The 21,020-nt window shown below is 39.2% G+C and overlaps 1 protein-coding gene across 3 annotated transcripts in view; it reads left to right on the top strand.

The window, feature by feature from the left end:
- zgc:173742 (DNA topoisomerase I, mitochondrial) overlaps nucleotides 1-21,020 on the top strand; it is a 40,248-nt gene that overhangs the window by 17,967 nt on the left and 1,261 nt on the right. For all 3 annotated transcript variants that reach the window (XM_038293980.1, XM_038293982.1, XM_038293981.1), the window contains exons 12-19: nucleotides 698-842; nucleotides 2,044-2,187; nucleotides 2,380-2,565; nucleotides 9,617-9,685; nucleotides 16,682-16,796; nucleotides 17,378-17,505; nucleotides 20,104-20,204; nucleotides 20,531-20,680. In XM_038293980.1, the coding sequence (XP_038149908.1) occupies nucleotides 698-842; nucleotides 2,044-2,187; nucleotides 2,380-2,565; nucleotides 9,617-9,685; nucleotides 16,682-16,796; nucleotides 17,378-17,505; nucleotides 20,104-20,204; nucleotides 20,531-20,680 (1,038 nt within the window). The remainder of the gene's footprint in view (nucleotides 1-697; nucleotides 843-2,043; nucleotides 2,188-2,379; nucleotides 2,566-9,616; nucleotides 9,686-16,681; nucleotides 16,797-17,377; nucleotides 17,506-20,103; nucleotides 20,205-20,530; nucleotides 20,681-21,020) is intronic.

The raw sequence follows: 21,020 nt of genomic DNA on the forward strand, positions 1-21,020 counted from the left end.
TTTAAGTGTTATCCTTATGAAGAGGTGTGACCAAAACGCAGTTAAGCCACTGAGCCGCTTCTGGCGATGCAAGTAGTGTGATTATGGCGATGATAGCAAGGTGATGGAGACAGAAAACCTGCAATGAATGTGCAGCAACCGTCTTTGGAGTTGGAACTCCTGAACTTTTATGTCAAATAGTGTCACTGCTACCATTCAGCACTAGATGTGTCTATGAGCATATGTTGATATCTGGGTTGTTATTGAAGCAAGACTCAAACCTTAGCAGAAGAAACATAAACATTCTCAAAATGTTAATGCTAACACAGATGGATGGTTAATTATTTTACTGTTACCTGATATTTGTTTTTTCCCCCCCATGTCATTTAATTACTAACTGCAGTATGGAGCTTAATTGATACGCAACACTATTTAAAGGGAATTCTGTAATTGGTATTCTTATTATTAGAGATGAGGCTTTTTTTTCCTCAATCTTGCAGTTTCTTTCTCTCAAACACAAGGAATAATTGGGAGCAGAACATAATGATTAGTCTCTTTGTTTATTTCCCTTAAATTATATTTATTCACATTCCATATCTCCCCCACGTACCCCACACCCCCAATTAACCAGCACCCCTGCAGTTACTCTCCTGTGAGCAACCCAAGGGAAGCCAGCTCAGTTCAAGAATTACTCTCACTTAATGTTGTGTTTTGGCAGAGACTCTCGCACACCTGTACCACCCGCTGGTCACCACTGGAAGGAAGTTCGACATGACAACACAGTGACGTGGCTGGCCAGCTGGACTGAAAATATCCAAGGCTCCATTAAATACATTATGCTCAATGCAAACTCGAAGCTTAAGGTAGTCACCCAGCTGGAAATGATCTGTGTTATGATTCTAGATGTATGGCAGCAAGTAAACTTCTTTATTGGTTGTCAGGGAGGTCTATTTTCATACAGTTGATCACTCTTCATGAACTCTTTGGTGGATTTTAACACACCTGGATCGATTTCACTAAGCATTCTGCTCTCCACTGCTTCAACTTTACCCTGCATTTGTTTTTCTGTATTTATATCACAAATGCATCAAATTATTTTAGAATTTTTTTATAATACATACACATAGATGCATGCAAATGTACTGCATAATTCATTATTGGGAAGTTGAAGGAAAAGGATAAATTTTTATTTGTGAAGCTTTTTTTGTATCCCACCATGCTTCAAGACTTTAAAGAACCACATTTAGGTGCAGCTACAGCTGCAAGTCTTTTTTTCTTTCTCTACCAACTTTTATGTTGACAAATCTTTTCTGAAACAGGCTGAGCGCGTTAAGAAAGGATGGTATCAGATCATCATGTTACTTCATCTGTCATTTGTTACCATCATCTCCAATGAATTTAAATGTGTAGTTTGATTAGGGCATTATTTATTAACACCTAAATTGCTTTTATCTAAATGGTATCTGGCTGAATGTTTACAAAGATGGCCCTCTGCTAGTTCTCATCAGATCTGACCAACTTCGGTCTCTGCTACTTCTTCTCAGCTTCTTTCTGTCTTGGATCCTTGATTTTATTATACTGTTGGTAGATTTCATATAAAGATTTACTCTGAGGGTACAAAAGAAGCAAACGCTTCTGCTTTTTCTCCACTCCTTCATCTGAGCTGTCTTTGAAGTGGAGAAGTTGTCGCTCGGCTGTTAATCTCCATCATAATATGAACCACCCGTGGGGGCGGGGGAGATTCTTGGTCACATTTGATAAGCAGGAGCAAACTGTGCATGATAAGAATGTTATTAAAATTTTAGTCTTTGTTTCAATCTGCATTCATTCATGATATGATTATCATATAGAATGTTTTTAAGCTGCAGCTTTTTCATAACAAAGTTCTTTTTATTATCAGGGTGTCACCAGTTTTTATGTTTTCCCTCTTTCTCTATGCTGATTTCCATTTATTCTGCCGTATGGTTTAATTTTTCTCGTCCGCCTTCTGTGTCTTGCTCTCTTTTTGTGTACCGGGCCCTGTCTTCTCATTTTGTTTCTCTTCTCAACAAACCAAACGTGCAGGGAGAAAAGGACTGGGAGAAATACGAGGTTGCTCGGAAGCTAAAGTCATGTGTGGACAGCATTCGTAACCAGTACCTCCTGGATCTCAAGTCTAAAGAGATGGTCAAGAGGCAGAGGGCTGTGGCCCTGTACTTCATAGACAAGGTTTGCTTCCAGTTGCTTCACAGCAGTTGAAGAAAATTTTTCTTTGTCTGAATCACTTTAAGAACTTGTACTTGCTCTGTTCTTGATTCTTTGAAACTAGAGTAGATTAAAGTACATCAAATCTTTTGGACATACATTTCTCTGCTTGGGTTTCATGTAAATGTTGAACTTAAATCCTGTGCCCTGTAACAGCTGGCCCTGAGAGCTGGAAATGAGAAAGAGGAAGGAGAGACAGCGGATACCGTTGGCTGCTGCTCTCTTCGAGTGGAGCACATCACCCTGCACAATCAGCTGGATGGTAATGAGTGGGTGGTGGAGTTCGACTTCCTGGGTAAAGACTCCATTCGCTACTACAACAAGGTCCCAGTCATCAAGAAGGTAGATGTACACTTTACAAACGCACCCACATCCAGACATTCTTACACTCATGTGTTTGAAACTAGAATCAGGAGTAATTCTTGACATAAAACCAGATTTTGTTCTTTGAATTTGGAACAGTGTTTACAGTGACAGTTCAGTGCCAGGGTGGGCTTAAGTCCGGTTTCTGTCCTGGTTTTGTTAATGTATTTTGGAGATGGGCATTTCATTGTTCCCAAGGTTCTCTGATTGAAAGAAACTGACTGATTTTTAGAAAACTGGGTCATTATAGTGGGATAATGTTACACTCTGCCTCTTGAAATACCTTAAGTCTTTTTTTACATTGATAAGAAGTGATGAGGCTTAAACACTTCCCTGCAAAACTCAAACAATTATACGTAGAATGTAGGCCTGGGCAAAAAAAAACAATTAAATTAATTAAAATTTTTTGTTGTTGCGGGCGATTTAAAAAAAAAAATATTTTATTTTTTTTTAATAACTGTTGATTTTTGACTCCTGAGTTTCTGTAGCAGCAGTATTACTTTCAGATTGCAGTTTTGCAAGTGACGGCGTCTCACGAAACAGCAAACGACATCATAACTACAGCTGCGTGAGAAATTTGTTCTCAAAAAGGGAATAAAATAATCTTTTGTTTGAAACTACACGGCTTAAAATTCTCAGGTGTAGTGGCAAATTTTCAGTGTGCGGCAACTGTAGTTGGGTTTTTTTTTTCGGGAGTGGAAAATAAACTTGTCAACATGAGTTTCATAGCAGCGCCAGCGATAAAGCTGGATGCTCTGGTGACGTGTCTTTTGGTGCTTATCAGAATGCATTACTACCCAAACACAAGTTCAGTAGGAGGATGGGGGCAGTTGCATAAACGAGCTGCAGCCGAGGTAGCAGAAACAGCACTGAATAGAGGCTTGTAAACATTAGCAACACACAAGGTTCCCAGCAAGGGAGGGGGGATGGTGTGCTTATTTAGATGCTGTTGTATTAGAAGAAATGGGGTTGTGTATTGAAAGGCATATTTTAGGTCAGAAAAGGTTACCGGTCCAGATGGCTAACAAGCTAGCTGGTAACAGAAGAATGGCTGCCAATAGCGTGGCGCAGTAGTGAAAATGCCAGTCTCTCTGGGACGAGAAAACCCACACTAAACAACAACCCTCAGCTAAGAACCGGCTAGTTTTAGCTGAATCTTTTTTGCGCAAAGTATCGCATATGACAGGAAAGGAGCAGATTTGCTTTGCACATAGCCAAAAACATGGTGTCATGTTTGTACTTATTGCTTTCTTTAATAATTAGGGAGGAAAAAATTTGAATTAAATTGAATTAAAAAAAAAATCAGAGATTTTACTTTTGGGCCATATCCCCCAGCCCTAGCAGAATGTTATGACTAATGAGTAACAATTTCCATCACATTCCACAGAGTGTTCAGTCCCAGTTCACCTGACTGTGTCAGACTTTAAAGCTTTTGCTTTCAGCAAATCAGCAAATCAACACATTTCTAAACTTGATTTCTATAATAATTTCTGACTAGGGCTACACAACAGTTGAATATATATCACTATATAATTTTACTCAATGATGAAATGACAGTTTAACACATTTTCCTTATTTGTATAGAAGTTGAGGTCTATGAAAATGACATTTGTAACACATTTGCTACTTTATGGTGAAAATTAAACAAAGCTGGCCAAAGATAAAAGCTGCACCCTAATGTGCAGAACAAGGTGTACAGGTGTTCGAGGTCTGTAAGAACATACTGACAAAGAATACATTTTACTTTTATCCTACTTTAGAAAATGAGACCAGAAATACTGTCAGGTGAGTCCAGTCTATAGTAAAAAAGAGCTGGTGGCCAACATCCCCAAGTTTTTCTATAAAGGCTGCTTGAAGTCAACTGTGCCTCAGTTTTAATAAGGACCTTTGTTAGCCTGCCTGCAAAAGTCCTTTAAACAGGCTTGTGTTCTGGTAGCTGAGTGGTAGCCAGGCTTTTGAGCACATTATTATGACGCTAATGTAATGTTTGACACTTTCCTATAGGTCAAGGTTGGTTTGTGTAGATTTTCACACTTTTACACAAACCAGTCAGTCTTTTTTTTTTTTTTTTTCCCAGACTGACTGACCTTCATTTCTTAAAGTAATGATGGCCACTCGTTTTTCTTTACTTAGCTGCTTTTTTGTTGCCATTATAAAAATTCTAACAGTCTATTCAGTAGGACTGTCAGCTGTGTATCTCTGTGTGTGTGTGTGTGTGTGTGTGTGTGTGTGTGTGTGTGTGTGTGTGTGTGTGTGTGTGTGTGTGTGTGTGTGTGTGTGTGTGTGTGTGTGTGTGTGTGTGTGTGTGTATATATATATATATATATATATATATATACTCCATCTACATTTCCATATTTATTTTTTCTTAGGCTATTTTAATTGGTAATTTCATACTAAATTCAATTTGATGATAAAACATTTTGGTGTATCAAAAAAAGCAAAGAAATCAAAATGTATTAGGCAGCACTGTAAAGGGGTGATTAAGATGGATTTTTGTTTATGTTAAGCTCAGTTTTTTTCCTAAGGAGAAGTTAAATAGGTACATATTTGTAGCTTTACTGAGCCTGTTATGTCATCTGGTTCTGTGATGCCGTTCAGTTTTAGTAAAGTTTGTTTGCTCTATAGATATTTTCTATATCATTTTAAGTAAAATTATCCATATGGTATGAAATCCTTTAGCACTGTTATTTGATGAAAAAAATGATGTTTAGAATAAGAAGAGCAGGGGCTGCAATTACTTTAAAAAGGGCTTTTTATTATGAGTCAAGCTTCAAAAATACTCTCTCTAAGCTGACTTCAACCTGCCGTCTAAATGTCAAATCAGTCATGCAGGTTTCCACCCCCCCAAAATGATGCATGCTCCTCACAAAGAGTTAAACAGTCTTTCAGAACTATTTAGGGCTTGTTTTCACAGTGTAAGTACTAATGACAGCAAGCCTGTTCACGATTTCCCCGGTGCTTCAGATGTTTCAGAGTTCACAGAGCAAGTTAATAGCTTTTTGCTTAGCTTCATTTTACTTTACCCATCTTCCTCTTGCATTTCTTTCCATGAAAGATGGAGTAATAAGCTTTTCTGTGGCTCCATGGGAGTAAAATCACTGAAAAGTGGGAATAAAGTAATGTGGAGGCATTCATGTTTTAATCGTTTTTAGGTTCTTTACCCATTAAAACACATGCAGGTATGCAGCAAATGATCTAAGAAATTCTCTTGGCTGATTAAATTGCCTCTGTTTTGAAAATCAATAGTGTTTTCTTTAATACCTTATTTGAATAGGTTTCCTTTGCTGTTTTTACTCTTACTGAGAATAATGAATCAAACTCTGTGCAGGGAGGGGAGGTTTGATACAGAGCTGAAAACACAAACCTTGTTAACTTTATCTGCTGGAATTTTATCACGTGTTCTCTATAATTTCTTTGCTTCTTGAGAAATAGTCAATAAAAAAACATTACTCACAACTGTGGTGTTCCTGCCTGAAGAGAAAAATATGAAAAATGCTTAATTATTTTTTTAGTTTTTTTTATTTGATCCCAAACTCATAAACAGTCATCCTTTGTGTGGCTGTATGCTGCATAATGGAAATGAATAACCCCTGGTTTAGTGTCAGCCTGTGTTATCTTCTGTTCCAGAGATGGGAAAGAAATGTTAACACCTGACAGCCAAAGTGTTTTGTTTCTTGGCAGAACATATAATTATTAAAATGAGTGCATTCAGAAGCATCACATTTGCTGGAATTAATTAGTCTCTGCATATTTTAGCATCATCAATTCCCTGGTAAATCAGTGTGATTGCTGCTAAATGTCACTTGGAATAAAATGGAACAAAAATCATATGATGTAATTTCAATTTCTTACCCATCTTTCTCCTTAAAACCCTTGAAACTAATGCAGCAATCAGCCAAAATAATAAAACCACTGCTGGTAAACAAAGTAAAGTAAGAAAATAACATGGACCACCTTCTTCTTACCATGTTGTTCCTGGTAAGAAAACCTACAGTCTTTGCTTCGTGTTAACATTGTGACATATTTGATTTAACAATAGGGGGAAGATAAATTAGCTTTTTCTTATCATTAAACAACAAAAAAATAAACTAAAATATTTTATAATGCAGAGAAAATCTGCCATGCTATTTGAGAAAAACACAGAGGCTGAAAAAGAGTGTCCACTTTTTTATGACTGTACCAATATTAGGAGATTATTATAAGGTAACCCAGGAAGTGCACACAATGGACCACCAATAACATCAGGGGTGATTAATGGTTCAAATCCTGTATGGGGAAGTAACAATGGAGTGAATAATGAGCCATCAATAACTAACCGCTCTGCAGCTCAGTGAATTTGCCAGCTGAATACATATTGATATGGGCTGTGCAAGGGTTTCAAAGCAACAACCTACAGGGTTAATTACTGCATCTGAAATCATCAAATATTTGGAGGGGGGCGGGGGATCAGAACTAAAACACAGACATTTGAAGAGTGTAATGTTTCATAAGTACTGATGTAATAACTGGTATGTCTTTCTTTTGTCTGTATGACCTGAATGAAGACAGGAGGATCAATCAGGCATTTACTGGCGATTACCTCCCCCTGTCTTTGCTGGAACAGAGATCGTTAAAATCCCTTACATTTTCTTATCTTTAAGCTTGAATTTTTTAAATTTTGTTTGTACTAGTGTCTTTCATGTAAAAAGCAAGCTGACAAGAAATTGGAGTGAGGGAGGAAGACAGGTGGCAGAAGTTTTTATGCTGGGGCCAAACTATGTTGGCTGCATCTGCGACTAAAGCTACGTTCACACAGAACATGATTTTAGCAGCAAAAAAGCCTTTGCATGGGCGTACACATTAAGGTCAGATGAACCTCAACAATTGTCCAGTAAGCTGTGTAAATATACATATGATGCTTCTGCTGCTCCTGTGTTTAATGGGAGTGGCTTTTCTATATTTGCTTTGATAAGTGGGTTGATGTTTTTAAGTGAGAAAGTCCGCCTCAAAACATCGTCGGTGCAGTCAGTTCTTCAAGGTTATGATACTGCCTTAAAATATAATTTTGCTGTTGGAGCCACTCAAACCGCCGTGTGTCGGTGGTGCGCTGTCTCTGAGAATCCCCAGCAGCAGCAGCTGCTTCAGGCCAGTTGCCTCTTGGGAGTTTTCCCCCTACTGTTTGCAGGGGCTGGAAGTAGACGTTAGCATTTTTCTGGCATATGGTACAAACTGCCGGCACCAGTCAAATAAAAGTGAAAATATTTGCTGGCAGTTTTCGATATTTAAAGTCAATTTAAGGGATAATAAACAGCTTTAGTGGAGTAATCATAGTGCGCATCAGCAGTGCTGTATGTGTCACCCTGCCAGCCTCAGATCAGCTTCTGTGATTGGCTGATGTGGCGCATCGAGCTACAAAAATACAATTTTCCAACTCCAGCACCTGTTGCTTGTGAAGCACTTGACATGCATCAGAACCTCATGAGGCATTGCTTCAGCTACTCTAGACGTGCTGGAGGACTTTTTGATGCGCGTCAACCATAGACTTTGCATGTAAACCGGCTGCTCCTCCTGCTCAAATCGTGTTCGGTGTGAACGTAGCATAAGGGCTCCATACATGGCTTTCAAACTTCACCTACCTCTGCTTTACAGCTGCTCCTCAAATGCAGGAAACATTTATATTAGGAAGGACATAAATATTCACATTTTTATTTGATTAATTTATTAAAAAATTGGGGCTGCATTAATCCAAATTGTTTCACTTCAGGTCTGATTCCAATACTGGAATTTGGGAATTTATCTTCAGATGTTTGACCCAGTACCAGAACTCTCTTTGTTTTATTATCATTACTGTTCATGTTTCTTAAACTCCTTTATACAAGCAAGTATATTTGGGAATTAACACATATATAGCCTAAAAGGCAACCTTTTAATATAAGGTCAGAAAAGGAAATCATCAAAATAGTAATTGATAACAGAAAAGAGTTCCTCTTGAAAACAAAAATACAACTGTAAGGATTGAAAGCTGACTGTTATTTCGAAGACAGACTCAATGGGGTAAACGTTACTGCTCCAACTTAAATTTCTCATAGACATTGATTGAATAGATCTTTTCCTATGGATTGGACCCATTTTCGCTGATACTCTGTCCAGAATTTCCTTCACTTTGGGACTTAAACAGATATTAATATCAGATCACTGGATCTCTATTAAAAAGCCCAATGACTAAATCTATGTTTAACATTTTTTAATGAATGAAATGATCACCAGCCATCAATGAACCCGTTTTTTTTCCACCAAAACTTATCTGAGGCTCCTCTTTGTCGTCTTTCATGATTTATTTGTTCTGTGAACAACGAGGCCCACATCAGGTGTCTTTGTTCCCATTTTAGTTTTCCTGTTTTTTGATCAACAGATTAAAGGTCTAGAAAACCTGAATGTTTAATTCAATTCAGTTTATTTATATAGCGCCAATTCACAACACATGTCATCTCAAAGAACTGTACAGTTCAGCCAGATCATACAGTCAAATTGATTCAGTTTTCTATCGAAGGAAAACCAGCTGATTGCATCGACTCAATTACTCGATTGCAATCCCTCACACTAAGCATGCTTGTAGTGACAGTGGAGAGGTAAAACTCCCTTTTAACAGGAAGAAACCTCCAGCAGAACCAGACTCGGTGTGAGCAGCCATCTGCTGAGGCCTACTGGGGTTCAAGGAGACAGAAGCAGAGATACAAAAAGCAAGTGTAAAAGTCGGCCCTGTCCAGGAAAGGCAGCCAGGCAGACGAGCTCCGAGCCAGCTCCCATGCCAGAGGACGAAGAGAGAGAGTTTACTTGCCAACATGCAGACTTTCCATTTCCTCCCCCCTCTTTTCACTTAATATATGAAAAAGTTTCACTTCTTACAATGTTTCCTGTTGAAAATATGAAAATCTTTGTGTTGTTTCCCTGTTTTTATCCATTCACTCAATATGAAATTCATCAGATAAATTAAACATTTAATTTAGATGAAGACTCATAAGTTGTTTTTTTTTTTTGCTGTTTTCAGGTTTTCAAGAATGTAAACCTTTTCATGGAGAATAAGGAACCTGGAGACGAACTCTTTGATCGCCTAAATGTGAGCCTTTTCCTTGTTTTCTGTCCTTCAATCCGCTGCAGGTGTTTGGGAGTCCAAGCCTCAGTTAAAAGCTGACAGCTTCGACACTAAACACAAACTACAAGCAATAAACTGGTAAAAGAACATGTTTACCAGAAATACATTTAAATTGTTTGGAATAGTTGTTGGTTTTATATAAAGGACAAACTAAACTTCAGGACTGTTCAAGATGTGTAAAAAGTGCGAAACCTGTGAGACGTGTAAAGAGAAAATGTAAAAAGAAAAAAATGGGGAAGCAAAATAGAATTACATTTTTCTATCTTTCTATGGACAAAAAGCTGTGGTAAAGCAAAAAGCAGGGTCTAAATTGCCAGGTGCAGGAGATGAGTTTGAATGAGGATGAGCTGTTGGTGTGGAGAGATGAAAGGGCTTAAGCGAGGTAACGGGAGGTGAGGAGAAGAGCGAGAATATTAGAAGCAGAGAGACTGAAAGCAGGGAAGGAGTTTCAAAAGAGGCAGGGGATGGACTCTGGCAGATAAAAATGAAACTGTGAGGGGAAAAATTTACAGGGAACATGTTAGGTGGACGAATTTTCACACAAAATCTAACATCCTCTCTACGGCTCCTGTAGCTGCAGGCAGGTAGACCACACAGAGGGCAGTAAATGAACAGTTGGCTGAAGGTGAATGAAAGGTTCCTGAGGTTGTAGCATGTATTAAAAATCATGTCCCCATTAAAGACAAACAAATTCTGTCAACTCAAAGGTAGATTCTGGAGTTGGAGAGTTAATGTTCAGGCTTTCTTTTGCCGTTAAGATTTTATCCTGCCAAACACTTTCTTAAAAACATTTACTGACTTGATAAGATGTCAAACAGAGGAGGACCTGGAGGTCGGCTGTCTGGTTTTTAGACGGGGAGCAGCTCCATCCTGGTCAGATGAGGTTTACCATGACAGATTTTGTGATGTCAGCAATCATCTATCAAACATATCGGTGTAAATTGTAATGTGATAAAACTGGTGACTTACACTTTTTGTGAAAGCATTAAACTGTCTCAGGTCATAAACCTCCCTCTCCTTTTTGCTTAACCGCTTTGAGATCAGGAAGACCGCCCTGATCACAGAAGATCTTTCTCATTCCCTCCCTAGCTATTCTTGTCATGCAGAAGATTTAAAATCACTCTGGTATAGAAAACCACTTACAAAAAATCTTGTAGTTTTTTGCAATATAAAACATTGGCTGAAATAAAACATTGGCTGAAAGTGGGCCGCCATTCGGCTGGCGTTTGACTGGGAAGGACCATTTTGAATGTCTGCTGCTGTATTTGTATGGATATAAATTGTTATATTTTATACATTTTTGAAGTGATGTTTTAACTTTTGTATGTTTTTCTTCCTTGAAATTACCAATTCAACTTGGTAAATGAGCTACTGTAAATAAAAAATAATAGTTGGTGGAAAAACGTAGGTATCACCTTTAGCATTCAGTCAACAAGTGCAAATATTTTCCCTGTAAAGGACCTAAATAACATTTGCTTTTCACAAATCTTCTAAATTGGTTTTGCTTTACTTACTGCTAGATACATTTCTGCTACAGAGCTGAGCCACATTTACTTTGATAGATGCTGTTGTTAAAATCTGTGAGTAAAGCTTGAAGAGTAATAGTCTGTAAGCCTGGATCTATAACTGCTTTTATTAAACGTCCAGTTTCTTGCACAGATATGTGCTTCTAATAAGGTATAGTGGCTAAAAGCCTGGACAGCTCTGGGAATGATGGCGGTAGCTCCTGTGGAAACCATCTATTCTTTGCTAAACTGCAGGCGAATAAGTTCCATGTGCTGCATGCTGGACTCTTTCGTCACATCATCTGAGAAGGCTCTGCAAATAGCTGGAATGTGTCACAGTGGGTCCTGCAGATTGCCTATCAAACTGGCTGCAGGCTTAAAGTAGCAGCCACACACAGCAGCTTGACAGTTCTACCCTTTCCCACCAAAAATTTGCATTCAACAAAAATTTTTTATTTTTTTGTTGTTTTGTTTTAATATTAAAGGCTTCCTCAGTCTCGGCTTGTTACTGAAAGATTTCAGACTCACAGAGGCTTCTGATGAGCTAATCAGGACACTATAGGTTCACATTCAGAATGTTTTGCTCATCTGTTAATGCCTCCAAGGAATCCCAGCACAGGTCCATAGTGTGTTAGCCTGACGTAGTGCTACTCAATTCTAGTCAGAATATGAGTCTGATACTGCTCCATAGAGCTGTGATTATGGGGCGTGTTTCGAACCAACCAGGAAAAAAAAGGCCTCTGCACTCAATTGGATAGACCTACAACCAATAAGAGCAACGGAGTGCGTGACGTATGTTAAGCCAGGCACAGTTGTTGTCAACAAAAATCAAAGCGTGCAGTTGCACGCCTAGAATAAGAAGATGAGCCTTGATCGCGTTTCTCTGTTCATCTTTTAAAATTAATTTGCTGTCGATATCTTCTAGAACAGACCTAATAGCAGAATCTACACACCCCAACTCTCCAGCGGCAGCCATTGTTGTTGTCACCCATGCGCGCTTTGGTGACGTGGTTGATTACGTTACTGTTGATCATCTGTCCATCATCGTATAAAGCCCGCCCTGACAATTTGATTGGCCCGCCAGATATTGTGCGAGCATACTCGCGCTACTATTGAGCAATGCCAGACCGAACTTCCCGACCTCAAACGTTGTGGGCGGGACTAAGTTCGGAATGGCACCCAGGCTAATAGTGTGTTTCATGGCCAACCAAGTTACTCAGTGTCTCACCCAGCTGCTGGAATATATAAATGAAACATGAACAAAGACTCTTACCCCAACCCCTGTCAGTGGTTTAATCTGGCAGCACAGAGCTTAAGTTAAAACTTTGAGCTTTGTCTGGTAATTGTTCATGGTTGCTGTTTGACACACTTTTTAATGGCAACTTTTGTTGACGGAAATATGTTGTTGAATATGCTCTTCAGTTTTTAGAATCTCACCTTCAAGGAAGCGTTTTCCTGCTTTGGTGAGGTTTGCTGTTTTGGTTTGCACTTAATGACGTAACTTAAGTTGCACTGACAGCGCACAGGGAGAACTGTGTGCAGCGTTTAAACTCGCACACCAACACTCAGAACGTGTTTTCCACATGTTCGACTCTTAAAAGCGTGTGGTGTGTGTGAAGTCTGCTCCATCTCTGTCCTCACAACTTGAAAAGCAGTATGTAAATGAACCACACTTAAAAAAAATAGCTTTCCTACCTTGCCACACAATTTCCAGTGATGATTATGCTTAGCAGTGTGATGAACCTCAACCCCTGTTGTTTCCTGCATCTGTAAGCCCTGATTAGAGTATCGTGTCGTGTCCACTTCCCAAAAGCCGATTCTGTCAAGTTAATTCATCAAAGGCTGCCTTCTTCGCCTGACTCTCTGCAAACTTCCTGAATGCTACGGGCACCGCCATGTTGATTTGCTTGTTCACCTCTAAAGAGCAGCAGTACTGTAGATCGCCACCAGGAGGCGAGGAATCGTGCTAGCATGATGTGTAAATGGTCGTAAGGAACCAAACTCGCCACGGTTAAATGATCCAAGCTCGCCACGGTTAAATGATCCAAGCTTGGCACAGATGGGATTTCAGAGGGTCGTGTAAATGGGTCTAAAGACTTAAGACAAAGAATGTCCATTCTCGTGTGGGTGCATATTAAAAAATCTGCAGTAAAATAATAAAATGCAATATAGGCATTTCCGTAGAATTACAATTTCAGCTGTAATAAAATAAACAATAAAGTTGAACGTTTATTTTTAACGTTTTTATTTTATTTTATTATTTTTTTTAACATTTTCTGTTCGAACATATGACAATTTTTTCACCACAATTAGAATAATCACCTCCTCGCTATTAAGCTTTCACACGGCCACTGGAAATGGAAATGTAGTTCAATCCCAACTGCAGGTGACTGGGAGATCAGGATTTTACCACTCTGATCTTTGTGCCACCCACTTGAGTGCACAGTTGATGGGAAATGCTCTCTTCCTTAAGGCCAAACAATACAGTTTTTTGTACACTAGGGGAACCAAAATCAACCAAAACTGAAAGTTCTTTAAGACTGCTTTAAATGTTAATTTTATGTCTCTATTTTTTTGGTTTGATTTCGTAATCCCTGCCCCCATGTGGTACTTTCAGTATTTGCAAAAATTAACTTGATCGGATAAACAAAAAAGCCTCTTTGATTGGCCAGTTGGTGTGGTTCATGTACGTACCTTTTTTAAAAATTGTGAGCTGAGGCAAGAGGCTGAGCGAGCACAGAGACATTAGTGATCATCACATCTAGCTGCCACTTCACCCCACATCACATTCAGTTTTATTCCCGCTATAGTTGAAGCAATGTCACAAAGAGAAATGTTCAAATTTTATTTTATTTTTTTTGTTAATGAAGTGAAATTTTCTTTGCTGTATCTGCAGGTCCTCTGCACCCATTGAAATTTTGCTTTGCCCTGTTTGCAATTGGTGCGATTCGCTTCGCTGAAAATGCTTCCTTTACATCGCTGAGCATTAATTCACTCCTTTACACAAGGATAGAGTAAATCCCTCGGTTTGCTTTAACACTAAGTCTGAAAACACCATGAGGGTGTGGAGAGCATTTGAAAGTGCATCAATCAAAGATGATCTGTTGGTTGGCAGGGTTTTGACGAACTTGATCCTGTTTTATGTTTTAGTAATTTTACACACATATATTTCAATGAAGATTGTAATTGGATTGAAATATCTAAATAAATGATTTGCCTGGAGCAGTGGAGTATAACGGCTCACAAGGCTTTCCTTTTGAGTTTCATCACCATCTCTACACTCCATCTGTCTGACTGTGAACATCACACAACCATCCTGATATAAATTTGCATACTGGCAGCAGAGGAAGCCATCTTCCCTTTTTTAGATCCTCTAAACTGTGCTTGAGATTTGCACATTTGGATGGAAATTTGGCCAGTCAGTATGTTACATATTCGAATGGAAGATCAGGGTTTTTGTTGTTGTTGTTGTTTTTTTTTTTTAACTTTTCTTTGATAGCTACCTTGCGGTAAATTGTATGACGGACAAATCGGAGCAGCAGAAAATTATTTTCCTCACTAAAGGACTACTTTAATTTAATTATGTTCATATAGTAACATTTTTAAGTTTATCATCAATGATGCAGATTTATTCATCAGTCAACATTTAATTGGTTAATTTGTATAAACCTTACATAACGCTATGGTTATTATAATACAACTTTAGTTAAAGGCTTAAAAGTACATCTTATTTCCGCATCATAAAAAGGAAAAATCAAGCTCTGATATTTGCCTCATTGTAACATTTTAAAATATATTTTGTTTTTAAAAAAATCCCACATGGTTAGAAACCTGATGGAGCTTTGGAGATTTAAATGATTTGATTCTACTGCGCAAAGTCTCTGTGAAATCGTTGCTTATCAGAAAGAGGCTGCACTAATTATTAGCCATGATGTGGACGTGCAAACGGCTCATAGATGCATCCCTCTTAAAGCCAGCATTACTGACCATCACAGGACATTCTGTCAGTTTTACTTTATCCTCTACATTTTCATCAGCCACTACTTCCTTCGGCAGTTTAATCCAAATCATTCAGTTAGGATCTCTTGTTGTTTTTCCCCCCTCTGCGTGCTTTACACTTATGAGGATATTCTGTTTTTCTTATGATGGTGAATCGACGCAAACAGGATTGAAGTTTATTGGAGTAGCTTTAGAATATGAGCAGTTGATTTCTATCCAATCAACTGTTTACGTGGCCACAACAGCCCTTGTGGTACGTTGCTTAAAAGGTCCGGTGTATTTTATGCTGTACTATTGATGGGAAATGGGAATAGGAGGAAGGCCTCTGCTTACTAACGCCCTACAAGATGAAACACATGAAACACACACACTCTTTCTGCTGTGCCACACTTTTGCTGCTGTGCTTTGCACCTTGAGGACACTGTATCAGGGCAGTGGAGGCGCATGGCCTTTGGACTGGCTGACTCTCATTAGTACTGGCAGGGCAGAGTTTGGTTGCTCATTAGTGAGGCGGACATCCTGGTTAAGGTCTAGCTGTACGGACCCAGAACCTGAATGCCTCAGGATTATACAGATTACATGTAGAGATAAAAACATTTCTTGGCCAGGACATATTTATATGGACTGTATGAAATATTAGTTTTTTGTTGCATTATAACCAATTGTTCATTGTTATTTTGATTACATAAATGAAAATCAATTTTTATAATTTTTTTTTTATAGGAGTGGGAAACGTTCTTATTTTTGTTACATATCATATTTAGAACTTACAGATTAACCATGGCTTTGTGAGCTCTGATTGGTTAACTCTGAGCATTTCTGTTAGAGGCTCACCTGGGGATGTATTTTAAAGAAACGCCTCAAGACGGCTGCTTCTTTGACATCAGTGGACAATTGGAAAGGTTGTTAAGACTGTTTTCCAGGGTGCATGGAAATATCTGCTTTTGATTGATGATGCAAGTCTGTGGCCTTGGAGCTAAAAACCTACAGCCTGTCTCAAACTAACAATATTATATTTACTGCCTGAAACTTTGAATCTCATAAGAGATTGAATGGTTTGATTCAACTGATTAGTCATCTGATAGTGTTTTCTCTGATTTGGTCTATAAACCCATTTCCTGGTAAGGTTCTGCTGCATGATTTTAAATGGGCTCTGGGTCTTTGCTTTTTCCCCATCTCTCGGTTTCCCTCTTTACTTTAAAGTGTCCTTCTGAAATCCCTGATCAGAACCATCTTTACCTTCTGAAACTCCTACATATTACACATTTTATTAAGATTGTTCTTTATGTTTGTCCTCCAATAACAATGAGAGTTGTAAGCTTTATTTGCTATTAACTCAAAGCCAACACTTCTGCAGCACATGACCACATTGCCACCTAGTGGTGAACATAATTTTTGTCCAGTGGCTCTCAGATAAATGTTTGGTTCATCTCCTGTCCATTTGTCATAATTACAGACGAACCTTCTGAACAAACATCTGAGCTCTTTAATGCCAGGCCTGACTGCAAAGGTCTTTAGGACGTATAACGCCTCCATCACGCTGCAGCAGCAGCTCAAAGAGCTCACCAACAGTAAGTAGTTCATTCATTTTTGTTAAACAGGATAATCCTTCATGAAGAGCTCTATACTATAAACAGGCTCTGAAAGCATTGGCTCATATTCTCCAGGTCATTATCCCTCCAGCTCCAGCTTTCACTCAACTTCTGCACTTCAGATGTTTATTTTTAGCTTTTTTTCCTAGATATCTTACAGTCAGTCAGCGTTTTCTGCTCTGGCAGGATCATATTATCACTGCTGCCAGAACTGCACCTCAACCCGCCTCTTATCAAGGTGCCATTGACTGCCTCTTTTACTGATATCAGTTTTTAGATAGAAGTGTCACACTCATCTCACTCTGGATGGCCATGGAGCTGATATTCAGGCTGACGCCTGGGTGCACAGGAGCCCAGGAGAATTGGATGAACTTAATGGAAATACGAAGAAATAACCTCAAACGTAACACTCTCAAAACTACATGTACTGTATGCAGATACTGCGGGATGTGTTTATGTCTACTGGATTTATGTAACAATGTCAACAGTATGAGATGTAATTTGATCATAAAGCCACTTTAATTTAGTAGCTTTGATACCATCACCCTTCCTGCCTCCAGAGTCTGACAATGTGGCAGAGAAGCTGCTGTCCTACAACAGGGCAAACAGAGCAGTTGCTATTCTCTGTAACCACCAGAGGGCGCCACCGAAGACCTTTGAACAATCAATGGCTAACCTTCAGGCCAAGGTGAGTTCAACTCTGTTTTAGTTCAGTGGATATAATAAGTTTTATGCACAATATTTAAAGCCTCATTAATCAGATCCAGAAAACACATTTATTTATTAGCTTTTAAAGAGTTTAAGAAAACCAAACAGACCAACAGTCAGAAGATTTCTGTGAGATTCTGTGAGACTGAACTGTGGAATGAACAAGCTGCTCAAAATAACTGTTGATCATTAAGGCTGCTCAACCTGCTTCCTCTGGAGCATTCAGAGTAAAATGGGTCATTTCAGACGTCGTTCTTTGACTGTAGTTAGGAAAATAAATAAAGAATGAGTCTGGTTAGCTTAATATGGAAGAAATTGGAAAACTACAGTACCTTTCAAATTGTTCGAAGAGGATAAAAGAGGGTAAAGACAGCTCCAGGGTGAAAGCAAGGCAATATGTTTGTAGCACATTTCAGTTATGTACATAAAAAAGAAAGTAAAGATATGAGGCAGTGGCATAAAGGAAATACAAAAATTTAACTAATGATTTTTAGAAAGGCTACTCGAAAGAAAGAAGGAAACATTTTTAATGTTATTTGAGATTTAGAGTGGGAAGTGGGATGTTGGAGTTATTCCTGAAATGGTTAATTATGACTTTAGTTATGCATGATTGTAAGCTAAGAACATGTGCGTTCACCACAAGGGAGTCTTGATTTAAATAAGTTTCCCTACTAGAGCTACATTATTGAAATATTAGCACATATTAGCAATATTAGTTGAAGGGAACATCTTAGGCTTAAAAGTAACGTCGACTCTTACTTTGGAGTGATTAAACAAGCTACAAATAGATTTTAAGCCACAGTAGACTGGAGAGCACTGTTGCTCAGGCATTATGGTATGGCAACATTTTTCAAAAAATCACTTGCCACAGATTAGGAATCAGTTTGAGTACACAAACACTAGTGAAGTCCTCTGCAGGACAGGAAGTACTCTGGTATGTTTGTAAAGACAACATCCAATGAAACACCTTGGTTCCAGAACAAAAAACTCTTTTTTTTCCCAAGAGTTTTTAGAAAAAAGGCAGAGAAAAAAAAGACTAAAAACTCATCTAACCTCGGCTCAAATTTAATACTTTAAAAAATGCGTCTAAAGTATGCTGTGCCCAGCAGACCCAGAGACGTGCTGGGGTGAGGGTAAGGTATGATAATGCTAAAGTAATGCCTGAGACATGTAGACATCTATGTATTAAATAACAAAAAGAGCTTTTATGGGTGTTAGTTGTTCTTCAACTTAATGGTGTGGTCAGACCGATCCCTGGACTTTAATCTTGTTTGGAAATACTAAATCTGCCGTTGCTGAGACAAAACCAAGAAATAAAGAGCTGTGGAAGGAAGTCCAGTCACCCCGAGCTGGATCATGTTTACTGGAGCCTGAAGCTGGTTGATTCCGTATACCTCTGATGGGGAAAAAAAAAAAAAAAGTATCTCAGAAATGGTGCAGATGAAACTAGATATTATGCTACGTTCAGACCGGACGCTGCAAAAGCAGCAAAATCGCGTCTGCTGCTTCATTTTTGCTGCTTGTACCAGTGAGTTCTGACGCGCGGCCGAAGCAGCTTTGCTGCTCTTGCTTCGTGGTGCAAAAGTGGCTCTGACGCGCGTTGGGCGGAGCTTCACTATCCTTTCTCTGCCTTGCAGCTATATTTGCTGTGATCAGTGGGAATAAAGTAGTTTTAATATGTTTTTAAGTGAGAAAATACACCTGAAAACGTAATCAGTGCAGTCAGTTCATCCAGATTACAATCCTGCCTCCCAATGTTATTTCTGTCGGAGCCGCTCAGACCCCCACATGTATACCGGCGGTGCGCCGACAGAAGGAAGCCCTTCAACAGTAGCCTCTGGCCGGGTCGCCTCCTCGCGGTTCACCGCGGCAGCTGGTAGGTGTTTTTCATCTAAATAATCCGATCTGCAGGCACCAGAATAATAAAAGCCAACATATTCTGCCGGCAGATGTATATATTTTAAGTTAATTATGCGTTAATAAACTGTTTAAGAGGAGTAATCAGAGCGGTCTGTGTCATCAGCGCTGTGTCTCTCTCCCTGCCAGCTCCCAGATCAGCTTCTCTGATTGGTTAACGCGGCGCGTCGAGCAGCAAAAATTCAATTTTTCCATCTCGAGCAGCAGCGCGTTTGCGGCGCGTCAGATGCCAAAACGCGCCCGACGCGCTGCTTCAGCTGCTCAGACGCGCTGCACTTGCTGCTCAAAACGCGCCGCGGGACCTTTTGCTGCGCCTTGACGCGCGTCAACCATTGACTTTGCATGTAAACTCGCTGCTTCTGTCGCGCCAGCTGCCCCCGGTGTGAACGCAGCATTACTCCTCTGATTCTCAGAAGAGTTTAATGTATAAGCATTTTACAGATCTTTAAGTAATATCAGCTGTTTTAAAGCCCTCCCCCCAGGAAACAGGTGTAATCATTTTTCTGTGGCTGATTTGGACCAGAATCTGCTGAGAGTTCTTTAACTCTGCATATGAAGGATTCAAACTTAAGAATGAAGAGTTATTTTACTTATTTCAAAGACTAATCAAATTGATGGTATTTAGCAGATTTTCTGACATTACTTCCTGTTCCCCATCCAGATTGATGCTAGAAAGGAGCAGTTGGCTCTAGCCAAGACAGAATTGAAACAGGCCAAAAAGGAGGCGAAGAGCAAAGGCAACTCGGATCCAAAGCTCCAGACGTAAGACTTTGGTTTTTCTTTCTTATACAGTGATGTGGAAACATTAAAATGAAAAATACAAGGACCTGGAGGCTCTAATTGTAGAAGAAGAAACCATTTCAAACCATTTTACAGTTTTCTGCCTCAGGGTGAATGGAGGGGGGTGAAGAACCTGCAGTTAAAAATGTCTCCTAAAACTTCTCAGCATCTAAGTTAATAAGCTAATATAGTTTCTGCTGCATCTTCTCAGCAAATGTTTTAATAACTTCCTGATCTCTTCCACCTAAACATAGTTTCACATTTGTCTGTGATTTGTCATCGCTGTTTGTCTTGGTCGGTGTCTGCAGTCTGGTGGAGAGGAAGAAGGCGGCAGTCAAGCGCTGTGAAGAGCAGCTGCTTAAGATGGAGGTTCAGGCGACTGACAGAGAGGAGAACAAGCAGATCGCCCTCGGTACGTCCAAGCTCAACTACCTGGACCCTCGCATTAGTGTGGCTTGGTAAGTAATTAGTGATCGGCTTCAGGGTAAACTAGATCATTGCTCATGTTTAGCTAAGTTCTCTGGGTTTTGAAGACTCTGGTTTGATCTCAACTCTAAATAGTTCATTTTCTAAGCCAGAGATGGAAGATGTGAAATTCATTACTTGGAATAAAATGAAATTAGATTTTCTAAAAAACTAAACAGCTTTTGTAGCTGTAGCTAACCCTCCCTTGATTTTGTTGTATCAAACCTCACCGTTCATTGATTTTTTTTTTTTTGTAAAGCACAACAAATATATATCTCATGAAACTTCTATACCTGACCCATTTTAAACCAGAGTTCCCCTGATGTAGAACAG

Source organism: Cyprinodon tularosa, unplaced genomic scaffold (genome assembly GCF_016077235.1).
Source record: "Cyprinodon tularosa strain WSP-4 unplaced genomic scaffold, ASM1607723v1 ctg332, whole genome shotgun sequence".
Taxonomy (NCBI): domain Eukaryota; kingdom Metazoa; phylum Chordata; class Actinopteri; order Cyprinodontiformes; family Cyprinodontidae; genus Cyprinodon; species Cyprinodon tularosa.